Genomic DNA, 15,948 nt, shown 5'->3' with positions numbered 1-15,948 from the left:
GTTAAAAGTCTTGGTCGCAACCCACCCAAGTGTTTGCATTGATGCCTTGTTGTAGTGAAGTCCCACTTGATTGTCTTGTGGTCTTGGATGGATTCAGGCTTGGTCTTGTCTCGGTCTCCCCCTCCGGCCCGCACTCACATTACTCTAACCAAAGCGGGGCCGGGCCCAGTTGCCTCCGAAATGTACGTCATCACGTTGATTGACGCAAGAAGACGACGTCATCATAGGGGGACTGTTGCGTAGATGGTTGCACTAAATTTAATGGGTTTTTTTTTTGTCAGTTTTCTGCTAAATCCTTCCCAGATTTCCGCATTCATAGAATGCGCAAGACGCCGTTTCCCAGTCAGTCGCGCTGCCCGAATGGTCGCTCGCTATATACGTAGGTACGTACGTGACGTCATTGTTACGTTATCCGTCAACCGTACCGTTCTCTGGCCATCCTCTCCCAAATCGTGCTAAACTGGGGGTCCGAACCGTACACAGGCGCTCACACCACCTATCGAATCCGGACTTTAGCAGCAAGCGTGCTTGGGCAAGTGTGAGTGCGCCTTTCAAATCTTTATCTTGACTTGGTTTTGACCCATTCAAAGACTTGTCTTGTCTCTGGCACAACCAGGCAAAGTCTCGCCCTTTACCCATGAAAGTTTTGGGTCATTTTCAGCACCCCTTCAAAGTCTTGATCTCAACTATAAAATGTGTGGTCGTAACCGCCAAATCATAATTGCCGTTTACTTTGAGACGTATTTCCCTTAGCAAATACGAGATACATTTCAAAAACTCCGATTCACAGGAGTGATACAGGGATGTGATTTGACCAAAGTGAAATTATCTGAAAATTTAGCCGGGGGTCTGGGGGCCGCTGGCACCCAGCTAGGTCCAGTACTAAGTACTTAAGTACTTTTAATGCACTCACATGACAAAGAAATAGACAAAACAACAGCATAAATTTTCAATGTATATTGAACTATCCCATATAAAATGGCAGTTTTAGTCAACTCATAATGTTGAAGAGTTCAAATTTCATGAACAAATAATTGTATCATGACCAAATGAAAAGTAACTCATATTAGAGCATACCACAAATGTCTTTGTTATAGCAGAAGATGTTATCTGTCGGAGTCAATGAACTACTACTTAAAAAAAAAAAAAAAAAATCGATTTTTTTTTGGGGGGGGGGGAGATAAAAAAAAGCGGAATTCCGCGAATTAGCGGAAAAATCACATCCCTGGTGATAAGACCTCGACTCAAAGGCGACATCGAAAAGGGAGACTTATCGTGCGTAAGGTTACGGAAAAAGTCAAGTAAATAAATCAAATCAAACTCAATTGAACCGAACTAGACGTAATTATAGCGTTCAGTGGATGCATGAAAAGAGGTAGGGTATGTGAAGGTGTTGAAAGGTGCAAACGTATAACAAAGCAACCAAACCAAGAACCACGCACGCCGGATGGTGCTCTGCCGAAGAAGATGGAAGAAGAAGACAAGAGAGGAAAACGAAAGTCTTTCAAACATCCCCCACATGACCGAGGGACTCCCGGGGGCCGCCAGACCCCCAAATCACATCATCAACATGTCGTTCAAGACATGGCACCTCCTAGTGGCTCTCGGGGGCCGTAATAAGAGCTTTCCACTTCATGGCTTTCCTTGCGGGCTTCTTTGCATGCAACTCAGCCCTTCTCTCTGTCCCTCTCTCGGTCCCTCTCTCTGTCCCTCTCTCTGTCCCTCTCTCGGTCCCTCTCTCTGTCCCTCTCTCGGTCCCTCTTCCGGTCTCTCTTCCGGTCTCTCTTCAATGCGGCCGTGACACAATATTTCAAGTGTCTCTGGTGACGGAGTTCATTAGCTTGTGTAGCTAATGCTGTGTCCCGAGCATGTGGGTCAAAGCCCGATGGAAGCACCTCTGAGTCGCAGGGAACAGCAGGGGTGGAAAATGCAAAAGATGTTTGCATTCATCCTGAATCGGTTTGCTTAGCAAAGTCTTGGTCTTGAGTCTCAGTCTTGCTTTGTCTTGAAAGTCTTGCTGTTCTTGCGAATTCTTGCGGTCTAAAAGTCTTGGCCTTCACTCGGTCTTGACCCCGCAAAATCTTGGTCTTCAGACTTGGTCTTGATTCTGTCTCGAACAGTCAAGTCTTTGCTCTCAACTCACCACGTCTTGGTCTCGATCCATGAAACTAAAACAATAAAATAGGTCTTAAAAGTTTTGGTTTTGACTCTCAATGCATTTGTCTTGAAAGTCTTTCTCTTACATTGGGCTCAATCGCTCAGTCTTGGTCTAAACTAGGTCTTGACAACTCAAAGTCTTGATTTCGACTCTGTCTTGACCCTTGAAAGTCTTGGTCTTGTAAGCCTTGATCTGTACTTGTGAAAATGTGACCTTGACTTTTAAAGTCTTGGTCTTGACTCAGTCTCAACACCCTTTAAAGGCTTCGTCTTGAAAATCTCAATCTTGACCCCTTTAAGACTTGGTCTAGACTCCATCTCGGCCCATCAAAGCCTTGGTCTTAACTCTGTTATCTGTATTTAAGTCCACTTACCAATCCACCACTATCCACCTGCAATCTCCCTTTAAATGTTTTTTTTTTTTTTTAAATCCCCACCAGGGTAAATTTGCATCCCAATTTGCACCGGCGGGCTTTGATTGCTCATGAAGTATTCATCGTGGCAGAAGCACGTCGCAAATGAAACGGCGTGACTTGACCTTTGGCGACGGGGAACTTGACGGCGTGACGGAGAGCCGCTGAGGAGAAATCATTTTTTCAAATGACAGCTGATTTAATCAAGATAAAAAAATCCATGTGCTTTAAATTAATCAGTGTTGTTGTGTCGGACACACAAACACAAACACACACACACACACACACACACACGCATAGACATCCACAGGAAGACACACTCACACACACTTGTTTGGGGTGAGCTACGGCCCGGCACGTTTGCTCATGCACGCAATTATTTGCATGTGATTGTTCCTCGCCACTTACTCATGATAACCGCCACCTCGCACAATAGAAATAAGCAGAACAGCTGGAAATAATCTACAGTCAAAGAAAGTGCACAGCATCTTCAGTCACCCGCGGCACGTTCCGTACTGTCATAAAATTAAATCATAAAATGAATGCAATCCATCCTCTTGCCAGTAATTTATTATAACCGCCACTTTGCGCAGTAGGAAAAAAAAAAAGCGACTATAAACAATCCACACACACACCCCCCAAAAAAAAAAAGTCTTACGATAGCCTTTAAACCGTAGTGATGCGGGCCGAGTCTGTTGGTGGAACCAAAGCTTAATCGTCAGCAATCAGCAGAGCTTCATTAGAGTTTAGCTCGCAAGCTGCCCAGACGGGCTGCAAAAGACAGGAAAGACGCTTCTGTTTCACAACAACAATAATCAGTCGTCTCGAGTCACATCATTTGGTTACAGTCGGCTGGGCTGCAATAAAAGTTCATGTTTAATTGTTGCTCTAATTTGTTATTGGAATAAAGATTTAATTTCAACAAACAATGACAAATGAATTCATAATCCCAGTGAGCTTTTTTCAAATGTCCATCGGCTCAATAAACAACATTTTGTCTTTCGAAATAACGCTACTGAGACAAAGTGGTTGCTTCAGCTCAGATAGTGGATTACAATATTTAAAGGTTGGCTATTTATGCTCCTTTTTTTTTTTGTATAGTCTTTACTGTTTATGTTTGTGACAGGAAGAATCAGTTCTAGCTGACTAGTAACTAGCTGTGTTGGAAAGTGACGTAGCCTGCTTTGTTAGCTTCATGTGCTAGGTAGGCCCCAGCACCTGTCACATGCTTGCCACATTTAGTACCCAAATTCACAGGCCGGGTCACTGCGGAACTTTGGCGGTACCGGCGTAGCCTGTACTGGCTTGCTAGCTCATGCTACAAGCTATATAGCAGTTTTGTGTAAGGCGTATGCACTGAATGAATTCAGACTGCTGTGTTAGCTACTGGCTAGCGTGCCAGCCACTGTGTATAGTACAGCAGTTAACAGAATTTTAGTGATATCGGTGTGGGCTACTCTAACGTGCTAGCTTGTGCTAGCTAGATGTGTTAGCTTCTCGTGCTAGCCATTCGCCACATGCTTGCCACATGCATTACCAAAACTTGGGAAGTTTTGGATGCATTTTGGCATGTTGAGTTCTATTTTTAGATTATGCAGCAGGCCAAAGAGAAGCACACGGCGGGCAAATGTCCCCCAGGTCGGACTTTGGACGGGCCTGGTGGGAAGATTAGAAGAAGCGGGAATAATACGCAATCTTTTGAAATCGGTTCAGCCAACGCCTTCGGCGTCTTCTTTTCCTCCGAGTGTCCGAGCGGTCGCGTCTACGCTTTGATTCGTACACGATCTCTATTATTCCCTCTATTATTCTTGGCGGGGTGTTTCATTATCTGGCCGCTGTCGCACTCCATTTTGGTACAAGGCCCTCCGGTGAGGCGACGGCGGGATTCAATCAAAGTCCTTTTTTTTCCATATTTGCTGAACTGATGTCTGGATCCAACGTCTTTGAATGGAACATTTTAACTCTTAAGAGGCGTTGGCCTCGTTGGAGGGATTTACACGACGTGCTTTCAGTAGTCTAGAGATGAAATATGACGTGCTTGTGTGGAAAGACATGAAATGACTCAATTATGTTACATTAAAGGTGTGCGTAATCTGAAAAGAATATGAAGCCTGATTTTACAAGTACAAAGTCACTATGTTATGAGATAAAAAAAAAAAAAAGTATATATTCCTGGAAGGAAGTCATAACATCATGAAGGGAAAAAAGCCAACTTCATGCCAATAAAGTCACAATATGATAGGTGGCAAAAAAATGTGAATAAAGTTGGAATTTTACAGAAAGAAAAACATAAACCTACATGACAAAAAATAAAATCTAAATTTTATGAGTGAGAAAATGTGATATTCCAGGAATACAGACAGAATTTAGGAGGTTTAAAAAAATAACAACTAATTCTAGGAAACTTAAATTGCAATATTAAATTTAATAAAAATAAAAATAAAATGTCAGTGATAATATTACGAGGAAAAACATTTTATGGCAAAGTATTACATTACAGGGAGAGGTAATGTGAGATTTTAAAAAAATGCAACTTTATTAGTATAGTTGTCATATTATATTAAGGAATAAAATCAACATTTAATAGCTGTTATGTTACCCCAAAAAATTCTGAATGAGAAGAAACATGATATGTGAATATGTTCCAAGCATTTTAGACAAAACCCTGAAAGCTGACACCAAATGTGACGTCTTGCCAGCTGCCCCCCCCCCCCCCCCCACACACTTCAATCCAATGCCTTTTATTTATTGATGAAAGACGAAAAAAGTGGTCATGAAAAGCAACCAACGGAGAGAAAAAGGGGAGCTTCTCTCGCGGCGCCAGACGCAAAGAGACGCTTTTCGCCCGCGCGCTCGACATTGACATTTTCACATCTCTGCCCGTGGCGACTCGTGCTCAGGTGAGCTTGTTGAGTCACTGGAGCGTCACACAGCTCATGACACTGAAAACATGGACCCCCCGTAGAAACGGGGCGGCGACAACACACACAGAATTGCATTGTGTTAAAACCATTTGAAATGCAAAATCATCTTGACAATAAAGTTGTAACGTTGCAGGAATATGAAGCCATCGCTCTTTGCGCAACTTTGCCCCGGTGAGAGTGCAAGCGATATTTTGGTCTCTTGAGCCGCCGAGCAGTTTCGCAGTTCAAACGGAAGCTGGGAGGACATTTTCTGTTGTTTCTCCCAAACTATGGAACGACCTCCCCACAGCGCTTTCAAGCACTGGCCAGTTTTCACAAACCTGCCTGAAAGCCATTTTTAAACCTTGGTTTTCAATTCCCTCGATGAATCAGAAGGAGGATTTCTGCAAGCATCCGCAAATCAAATTGAGTTTTTTTTTATGCCATTTTCATGCAAATTAAAACTAGTTTTAATGAAGGAATGCTCCCGGAGGTGCTCCGTACTTGCCAGCGCATTTAGGTTTTTCTATGACGATTTTCTTCGCCACGGGCCCAAAGAAAGACAACAGCGCCAGTGGCAGCAAAGAAAAACATACAGTGTGGAATCAGGAAGGAGATTATCGCCGCGTCGTAACTACTGCGACGACTTCTGGCACGAAGCTGATTCAGTTGCTTGTTCGGTTAATGTTTTCCGGCGTAAAAGCAGATGTTCGCAAATGACTTATTTTGACTTAAGATCAGCCCGCTTTCATGAAGGACTACAGAAATCAGAGATGAACTATCATTGAGAGGCTGAAATCAGAGGATTTGGATCGTATTCAATTCAACGCTGATTACGCCTTTAATAAAATAGTTGATTGACAATGAATCGAATCATTTTGACACTTTTACTACATGAGACTCTTGCCCATTTTGCTTTCTTATTCGTTTTCTACTCTTTTCTGTTCAATGTTTGTTTATGTACATTACAGATCGCATCCCGTTTTGGCATGAGCAACATGGAGGCTTCACTAACCGTTAGCTACATGTAAAAAAAGCGGCGCTTATCGAAAAATCCAAATTTGTGCCACCAATGAGGTTAACCGTGGAACCTAGTCAAAGAAAAAAAAGAAAATCTTTTGTTCCACACAAAAGCGTCCCACAATGCAAGTGGCCAAAAGCAAGACTCTGCAAACCTCGAGAGCGAGCGATCGGAAACGCGAGCTACGGCGGCGTCGCTTCTTCTTCGGAGCCGGTGTTAAATATTAAAAGCCACTGCAAATGGCCCCGACCGATGTGGGCCATCCCAGGCGAGGCACACGTACCTAGCGCCCCCCCGCCTCCCCCCCGTAAAACAACCTCGAAGATGCGCCGGATGGCGAGGGGGTTGGTGGGTTAAGCGGCGTCCCACGACAGGGTAGGAACGACGGCCATGTTTAATTCACAACCTTCCATTTCCACGTCGTCGCGCGCCGCTGCTACGCGCCGTGTGACCCGCAAACCCCCCCACCGGCAGCGGCAGAAGAGAGCGGCGCAACATTTTTCTGATTTCCCAAAGCGACCCCCCCCGCATGTAATGGAAGTACAACATTCCCGACTAATCTGGCCGTCTCCCGTGGCCTTTCTCCATGTTCATTCCGTGACAACAGCAAACCCAATTCACACAAATTAGCCTTACACCAAATGACGAGGAGGCAGAAAAGTGCCAAGGTATACAACCGGGGTGCTGCTCAGTTGTTTTATTTACCTCTGCAGAAATGCATATTGTATTCACTTAATTAAAAAAAAAAAAATCCTGTTTTTCGGGCAAATTTTGGGGGGGAGCTTTGTTTTTTGGAGTAATTTGTTTTAATTTTCTGTTGTTCAGAATATTTTTTTTTTGTCATAAAAAAAATTATCCGAAAAACAGAGGGATTTTTTTATTTATTTTTTAAACACACACACAAACGAAAATATTCCAAAAAACAGAGCTGAGTTTTGTTTTGTTTTGACCTCTGAACCCCAAGTGACTTGTTGCAGACTCGTTAATAGCAGTTAAAAAATACTCAGAAAAACAGAAAAAAATATTCAGAAAAACAGAAAGAAATATTGAGATGAACAGAAAAAATATATTCAGAAAAATATAAAAAAAAATTTGTTTTATAAAACACGGGAAAAATTACTCGGGGGGGGGGGTGTAAATATTCAGAATTATTATTTTTTTTTTCAAGTGAATGCAATACGCTCCCGTAATAAGCATACGTACAAAAAGTAAAATTAAAAATAATACAAGAATACACAAGACTAAATAATTCCACAAAATCTTAACGGTACTGTACAGCAAATCTAACAAATTGGATGCTCTAAAAAAATATATATTTACAAATAAAAACTAAATCTAAAATTGAAACCTAATGTTACAAAAAGGTAATTAAAAATTTTCAAAAATCTCCAAAGGATCTTTTTTTTTTTCAATATAAGTCTGACATGAGATGCATATTACTGGTAAATATTTTTGTATGACACGTTTTCAAGTTTTGTGCAACTTTCCATGATTTTCTTGACATTGTTGCTGTAAACATTGCGAGTTGCATCCTGCCTCAACCGTGATCCAGAGTGGCACTTGGACATCAACCGGCAGTCAAGTTTACATTTCAGCAGCACAAATCCGTCCCAACACCAAAAGTGTTTGGCACTTGCACCGCCCACACGCACGCACGCACGCACGCACGCACGCACGCACGCACGCACGCACCTACACTACAGTACATACGTCCATTCTTTTGCTTTCTTTTCCTCTTTTTTTTCCCTGCTGTCTGCATGTTCTTGGCAGCGTCGCTAGCCTTCTGCTTCTCCATCCCTGACATGACTGAACGCTCGAGCGCGACGCTTCCCGTCTATGCGGTTTTGCTTAGTGCAATGCCGTTTTTTTTTTGTATGTGAACTGAGAGAGTCCGCTGGGGTTTCTTTGGTTTGGTTCGCACCAAGATTATTCTCTGCACAGAAACAGTTAAAGTATTATAGGCTAATCGTTTATTGTCTAAATAGAAGGATTGAAATGGAGAACGCAACACCAGTCACACAAGATAAGCGGCATTGTCTTGCTATATCGCTAGCGTGGGAGCCAAACTGACTAGTAGTCAGTCCATGTGTGCGTTATTTTTGAAAATGATAACAATAAAGTGTTGAAAAAGGCGTGCTCTCTCAGACCATGCAAAATTTGAACAAACGTACCATTTTATTTATTTTTTGGTAATATTGGCAGAAAGCGCCACAACTTGGACCTGCTTTTAACTGGTCTATATACAGGGTGTCCATAAAGTCTCTTTACCATTTCAAAAATGTATTAAAAATGCAATTGATTAGATATTTTATTCAAATTTGTTCTATTGTATTCAGTGTTTATTTTATATATTTTTTTATCACCCTCAAGAGAAGGCGCAATGTGTCTCATGGTTTATTGAAACAAAATCGGATAGGCAGACTCAGCCAAACTACACAACTAAGTATGGAAGAAATGATTGATGTGCTTCGTGCAACTAATGGTGCCCATGTACAAATGTATTAAAAGAGGTAAAAAAAACTTGAATAAACGCTAGATACAATAGAACAAATCTGAATAAAATATCTAATCAATTGCATTTTTAATAATTTTTTTGAAATGGTAAAGAGACTTTATGGACACCCTGTATATATACATATATATATATATATATATATATATATTTATTTTTTTTAGCGGTTAGTGTAGGAGGTTTGGGTATCCGTTCACAATTGATCCCAGTTTTCATTTCTTCCTCCATCGTTAAGTGACATCATTCACCCCGATTGTCAATCATCACGTGACTTCTTATTACACTGAAGCTCGAGTAAAAGAACATTTGTTGGCAGCAGAGAGAAAAAAGCAAAGAAATGACTGTGGCAGACGTTTGTTTTCAAGAAAAACAATGCCTTTTTTGTGTGTGTGTGTGTGTGTGAAAGGTAAACAGCGCGGCGCTAATTAGGCTTTGAGCGCGGTGACAAGGAACATTATCTCTTGCGGTCCGCCATCGACATCCAGTTGAAGCCCATCGAGCCGGCAATACTCCCGCAGTGATTTACTGCCCGTCTGGTGGGCGGCCAATCTCTGCTGTTTCGTTGCAGGTTTGGAGAAAGATATCGGAGGTGCTCAATAGCTTGTTAAATGGCACGTCGGCATCCGCGCTTCGCAACAATTCATTCATTTTCCCCGTCATTATTTACCTGACGGGGCGTTTGAAAGCCGCTGACCTTCACACGGCCAACCTACGGTCGCCGTCTCCGTGCGGATCTCGAGAAGGTTGTCATTTAAAAGGCCAAGTTCAAGTTGGTATTTTGTAAACAATTTTCTTTCTGGGTTTTGTTTTTAGCTTCATCGCAAGCGCCTTTTTGGAAGAGTCGTAGTTGCACTTTACAACACGACATTTGGTAGACTTCTGATAGTTTATCAGACTTCTGACCTCCACACAAAAAAAAGCCTCAAAAGCTTGCCCAAAAGTAGACAGAAGCCAGCCATTTTGTTGTACAGCTTCCCAGAATTGGGCCTAGCCCCTAATATAGCAACAAGAAATTTGTCAGGCAAGTCTATCATGAGTAGACCCACAATAAAGCCTGAAAGTCTTCCATTTTGGTTTCTAACAACCTTTTTGGCTCGGTATCACCATCTAGAATCTTAAAAAGAATTCAGCCCTTGAAGGCAATTGGATTTTGCAAAAATAAAATTTGCTTAGGCATGTTTATCCAGAGCAACCCACAAAAAAAAAGTCTCAAGAGGCTATGCCAGAAAAGATACAAGAAGTCTGCCCTTTTGGTTTTTCAGCAACCTTTTTTTTTGTTTTAACAAGAATTCATCCCAAGAGTTTCACTTTTCAATGCGAATGTTGGTAAGCGTGTCTATCATGAGTCGACCCACAAAAACAAAATCTCAAAAAGCCATGCCTGAAAAGACGCAAAAAGTCTGCCATTTTGTTCCAAAGCAGAATGTCCTTTTTAGCATTTCCAAGCGTCCTTCAGCTTGTTTTAGAGTCTTGAAACCCTTGTTTGAAACCCAATTATGAAATGCTAAGGCTAATTTCAAGCCTTACCTCAAATCCACAATTCTGCCCATTTCGTCTTCTATTCCATCGAAACACTTGACATCATTTTCAAATACCGCCACATTCTTCCCCCGTTTCAAGCGCTAACCTTTCCTTCCATTCGACAGCCGACCTTCAACAAAGTCGCCATCCAGCAGCCGAGCCGCTCACTCACCTTGTCGGCCATGATCATGGAGGAGCCTCCGTGCACGCCCAGCACAGGAAGTTGGGTCTGCACGGACAGGAAGTCGAGAATCTGAGAGATGGCCTCGTGGTCGGTGCCGTCGGCGAACACGATGCCGTGGAGCCGAGAACGCGACAGCAACTCGCACACCTTCCGAAACAGAAAAGCACATTTTAGGGGCCCGCAAATAGTTTGATCTCTTCCATATGTTTGAATCACATTTCAAATGTAAAGTATTCCTCAGTGGTTGTTTGTTTTCGCGCTCTCACTGTCAAGAAATGGGAGATCAACATCAAACGTTGCTTTCTTGCAATCACGTGACCATAATTAGCCAATCGAACCCACTCAGAAGAAATTTGCAGGATTGAAGACACAAAGTCTAAAAGCAAAAAAGAATTTAAAAAAATTGTCCGAATGACAGTTTTTATCTGGAAAAATTTCATTTGTATCTCCAGGCACTGCTTGATTCATTTTGCGTCTCAATTTTTTTGGACTCCATTTTTTTGCTGTATACTCTGCAAACTCGGCGCTCCCTCTCACCTGTGTAATGACAGACTTGGGGTCGGTCTGGTTGATCCTTAAAGGCACCACCGTTACGTCCAGGGCGTCGTCGGGGTTCTGTGGATGACGCAGCTCCTGGTCCGGGACCAGTCGGGTCTGACCCATCACCACGCCCACGCTGAGCCCCGGAGGCTTCTGGGATGCGGCCGGCGATGCCGCCCAGTGCAAGAGTAGCAGCAGAACCCACACCACCGCAGACATCGTACCCTGAACACACCAAAGAACGCGCCGTTAATACATACGGCGCATTTTCAGAATTTCATCAATAACGGTGAAGGTAAATGTAAAAAAAAAAAACACACACACACACATTTAGCAGTGTTTTTATGCATTAAGGTAATCCTTATTGACAGCGCAAATGGTGACGGCCACTGAAACACACTTCTTATATCACAGTGAAGACAACAGTACATAATAAAAAATAAGCTTCAAAAAAATCATAGGAATTTCCTAATGATGTCCTTCAAACTATACAAATACATAAATGATCTTAACTTCTCATTGAGCCAAGGCGGAAAAAAATAATAATTTGATTATTTTGGCAATAATTGAAATCACGATTATTCAAACGATTATTTTTTGGTACAAAACAAGAAGAAATTTAAAAAAAAATATTCAGACCAATTAAAATAAAATAGAAACATTAGAATTATGCAAGTTCCCTTTGGACCAAACAGAATTTATCCATAATATATATTTATTTATTTATGTTGGCAAAAACTTGAAGTTGGAGTGCAGCATGTGCACTCTGCAATAGGACGATCCTTTATTTTTAGGTACAAAACAAGAAAATGTAAAAAAACAAAAAACAAATAAAAAATATAAATTTAAGACTAAATTCAAATCAATTACGCAAGTTCCTAAAGTGCAACTAAATTTAATCAAAACAAAAATGAATAGTAATAATTATTTTATTTTTTACAATCATGCTGATTTTGTAATTGTGGAATCTAATAATTAAAATTGTAATTGAATTTTGATTAATTGCACAGCCCTAATTGAACCCATTAGACTATTGTCTTTATACAATAATAATGATAATAATAATAATAATAATAATAATAATGATGATAATAATAATAATAATAATAATGATAATAATAATGAGAATAATAATAATAATGATAATAATAATAATAATAATAATAATAATTTTAATAATAATAATAATAATAAGCTCTGCAGTGGCATTATTGGTAAAGATGTCTTGAGTGACACAAGCGGACCATTTGTAAAAGAACCAAAAAGAAAGAAAGAAAAGAAACGGATCAGGTATTTTAGATCCAAATCAGGTAACGGTGCAGGAATGACAACACTTTTGCAGAGAGCAAAAGTAATGGGACGATTGGCTACGCCGCTGTTCAATGTATGGCGGCCAATGGAAAGGCTTCCCGGCACGTCACTCAACAACGTGCCGGCTGACAAGTGCATCAGGGTGACATGATGGGCGATGACCCCAAGCATAGCGATGAGTTTTTTTGAAAGAAAAGCGATCCAAAGGCCAAGTCAATCTTGACCTGAATCCAACTGAGCTTGCATTTCACTTGCTGAGGACGGAACCTGCGCCAGGACCCGACAAGCAGGAAGTGAAGGCGGTTGCCGTGGAGGCCTGGCAGAGTTTCACTCAGGAGAGAAATCCAGCGTCTGGTGATGTCATTGACGCGTTCCATAATTGACTTTGGGTCGGTCGGCATGAAGAAGATGAGAAGACGACCCCCGAAGCGCACGAGGCTGTGACTCGCTTTGATATTACAGTTACGAGGTCGGAAGGATAAACAGCGTGCCGCCGACGCCTCTTCATGGGCGACGTTGCAGCAAATGGCACCTTTGCCAAGATAATGACACGTTAGCTCTGATTGATGCTGTTACTCGAAATCAACCCGGGCAACACAATGAAAAGTAGAAAATTGGCACAAAATCTCATTGCATCCCTTGACTGGTCGCCAGCCAATCACAGGACACGTTAAGACAAACAATTTCTTGGACGCAAACTTCACACGGATGTTTTCACGGAGATTCAAACTTGGACCTGCTGACTGCGAGGCATATGTACCGACCACTAGCCCACCATGCAAAGCGTGAAGCTGTCTTGAAACCCTACTCTGGAACACTCAACCCCCGGTTTAAACTCGACAACACTGGATGAGACAAACTCATTTGAAACCTTAACCCCGGGGCTGAAAATTCAAGTTTCAAACCCTAACCCGGGGCTTGAAACCTTCATTTAAAACTGTAACCAAAGCCTGAAACCTCAATTTCAAACCCTAAAACCTTTTTTAAACCATAACCTATGCTTGAAACCCAAATTTTAAGCATTACAACCAGCCTTGAAAGCATTTTTTTGAAATCATAACCCCAGCTTGAAACTAGCTCTTTGACTGCCAAAAACGTTAAATAACGATTAGTAAAATCCTATGGAGGAGTGCCAAAGACGTTAAAAGACGTTTGTTTCAAAACAGAGGTGAAACTAATCATTTTCTATTGTGGATTACTGAAAAACGGAATAAGGTAGAAACAAACTTTTTTTTTCTGATGAAAGATGAGAGTCCAATCTTTTTTTGGTAGTATGTGTGTTTTCATAGTCCAAACACATAATTTTCTATGGACCTTGAAAGATCAGTCAAAATGCTTAAATCGGCTGGCACTGGCGACGTCCCGTTTCTGAAAACGTCTGGCAGTCAAAGAGTTAATGGTTTTTTGTTTTGCCTTAAGTATCGGTAGCTGGTATTGCCATCATGAGTACACGATACCTTAAAATTTGGTGTGGGCATCATCGTCCGCCTTTCCACTTGGCCCAAAAACAAGTCGAGAGAAGCAGATGTGCGGAGTAATAAATGCGCCGCGAAAAGGCCCGTTGGCGCAACCAGAGCTAATGAAAACGCCGCTTTGCATCTCGGCCAATTTCCGACAACGCCGCTATCCGGTCGAGACCGACGAGAAAACCCAAAGGGGAAACATCGAATCTGTGATCTTTTTTTTTTTTCTTTCTTCCTCCCTGCTAACTTAGTCAAATAAGCGCTTCTTGGTCTGCTTCTATCACTGCAATGTGTCTTTCTGACCAATTTTGCGCACGTTTGTTATCCTTGTCATCTCGCACCCGGCCGAATCAGGCCAACGAGTGGGTAAAGAACCCGGCCCTGACGGATGGGCCGCCCGCAGACGAGGCCCGCGGCCTTTGCACCACTTAGCGTACGTCGCTAAATCACACAGAGCTGCGCTCACGTCCCTGACAATTAGTGTCAGCTTTGCCCCGACGGCTCGAGATTACGCTAACTTTTAGCCTGCCCTGGAGTTAGCATCCTGGCTAACTGGCTTGATACCCTACTTTCAAACAACTGAGCCTGTCAACAAAACCTCATTTGAAACCCTACCCTTGACTCAAAACCAAGTCAAGTCAAGGGCAATATAAATAAAATAAAATAAATAAACAATAACCCTGTATTGAAACCCTGCTTTTAAACCCTTGGAAGTATATCTTGAAAAGCTAACTTGAAACCCTTATTTTCGAACCCTAACCCTGTCTCAAAGCCCTGCTTTAAAACACAATGGCTTTAAACTCTTGGCTTGAAAGCCTACTTTCATACCCTAATGTGTCTTGAAACCCTAACCCTGGCACAAAACCCTACTTTCAAACGGTTAGCCTATCTTGAAACCCCATTGAGAACCCTCCTTTGACTCCTTAAACTGGCCTAACCCTTTTTCTGTCTTGAAACTGACACCCTATGGTCCAGGTCCTACTTGGAGGACAGGAGTGACTTTGTGACCATTGGAAATTTTGAATCTGATGGAATGGCCATGACGTGTGGGGTCCCTCAAGGGTCAGTCCTTGGACCCCTGTTGTTCAGTCTAGCTTTGGGTCAAATGCTTCAGGACGCCAATGTTGACTATCATAGCTATGCAGATGACGCACAACTTTATTTATCAATGTCCCCAGTTGAATAAAAAATATTGTCACTCACTGGAGCAAATTAACAACCGGATGAAGCAAAATGTCCTTCAGCTAAAACGAAAACAAAACTGAGGTCGTTGTTTTCGGCAATAAAGAAAAGAGGATTGCTGTTAGAAAACATACCTTTGATTAACTCTTTGACTGCCAAAAACGTTATATAACGTTTAGTAAAATCCTATGGAGGAGTGCCAAAGACGTCAAAAGAGAGGTGAAACTAACCATTTTCTATTGTTGATTACTGAAAAACGGAATAAGGTAGAAACAAACTTTTTTTTCTGATGAAAGATGAGAGTCCAATCTTTCATTTGGTAGGATGTGTGTTTCCATAGTCCAAACACATAATTTCCTATGGACCTTGAAAGATCAGTCAAAAATGCTTAAATCGGCTGGCACCCACGTCATCCCTTTTCTGAAAACGTCTGGACAGTTTTAAATGTGTTCTCTTTTAAATATTATTATTATTATTATAAACTTCCTTACACTATTTTTTTTTTTTTTAAAGTTTGCTGTATAATACTTTAAAATGTTCTTTGAATACATTTTCTAACCTGCTTTTGTTTTCTTGCTCTGTTAATTACTGTTTGTCGTTTCCTTGTGTTGAGCACATTGAGCCGCCTTGTGTATGAAATGTGCAATACAAAGAACCAAACCAGTCAGTGATTTCTAGAGCAGTAGCAGAATTTTCAACTGAGTTCTACAGCCGACCGGGAGCTTGTGGAAAGCCTTTCGG

At 41.6% G+C, this 15,948-nt stretch overlaps 1 protein-coding gene across 2 annotated transcripts in view; it reads right to left on the bottom strand.

Moving 5' to 3' along the window:
• The window catches only part of grin2ab (glutamate receptor, ionotropic, N-methyl D-aspartate 2A, b), a 128,807-nt gene that overhangs the window by 71,635 nt on the left and 41,224 nt on the right, over positions 1-15,948 (bottom strand). For both annotated transcript variants that reach the window (XM_077570396.1, XM_077570395.1), the window contains 2 exons: positions 11,249-11,476; positions 10,700-10,858 (listed from right to left, as the gene is read on the bottom strand). In XM_077570396.1, coding sequence (XP_077426522.1) covers positions 10,700-10,858; positions 11,249-11,470 — 381 coding nt within the window. In that variant the 5' untranslated portion in view covers positions 11,471-11,476. The remainder of the gene's footprint in view (positions 1-10,699; positions 10,859-11,248; positions 11,477-15,948) is intronic.

Source organism: Vanacampus margaritifer, chromosome 7, assembly GCF_051991255.1.
Source record: "Vanacampus margaritifer isolate UIUO_Vmar chromosome 7, RoL_Vmar_1.0, whole genome shotgun sequence".
Lineage (NCBI taxonomy): Eukaryota > Metazoa > Chordata > Actinopteri > Syngnathiformes > Syngnathidae > Vanacampus > Vanacampus margaritifer.
Note: the sequence above shows the minus strand (reverse complement) of the source record. Positions and strands in the feature narration are given on the sequence as shown.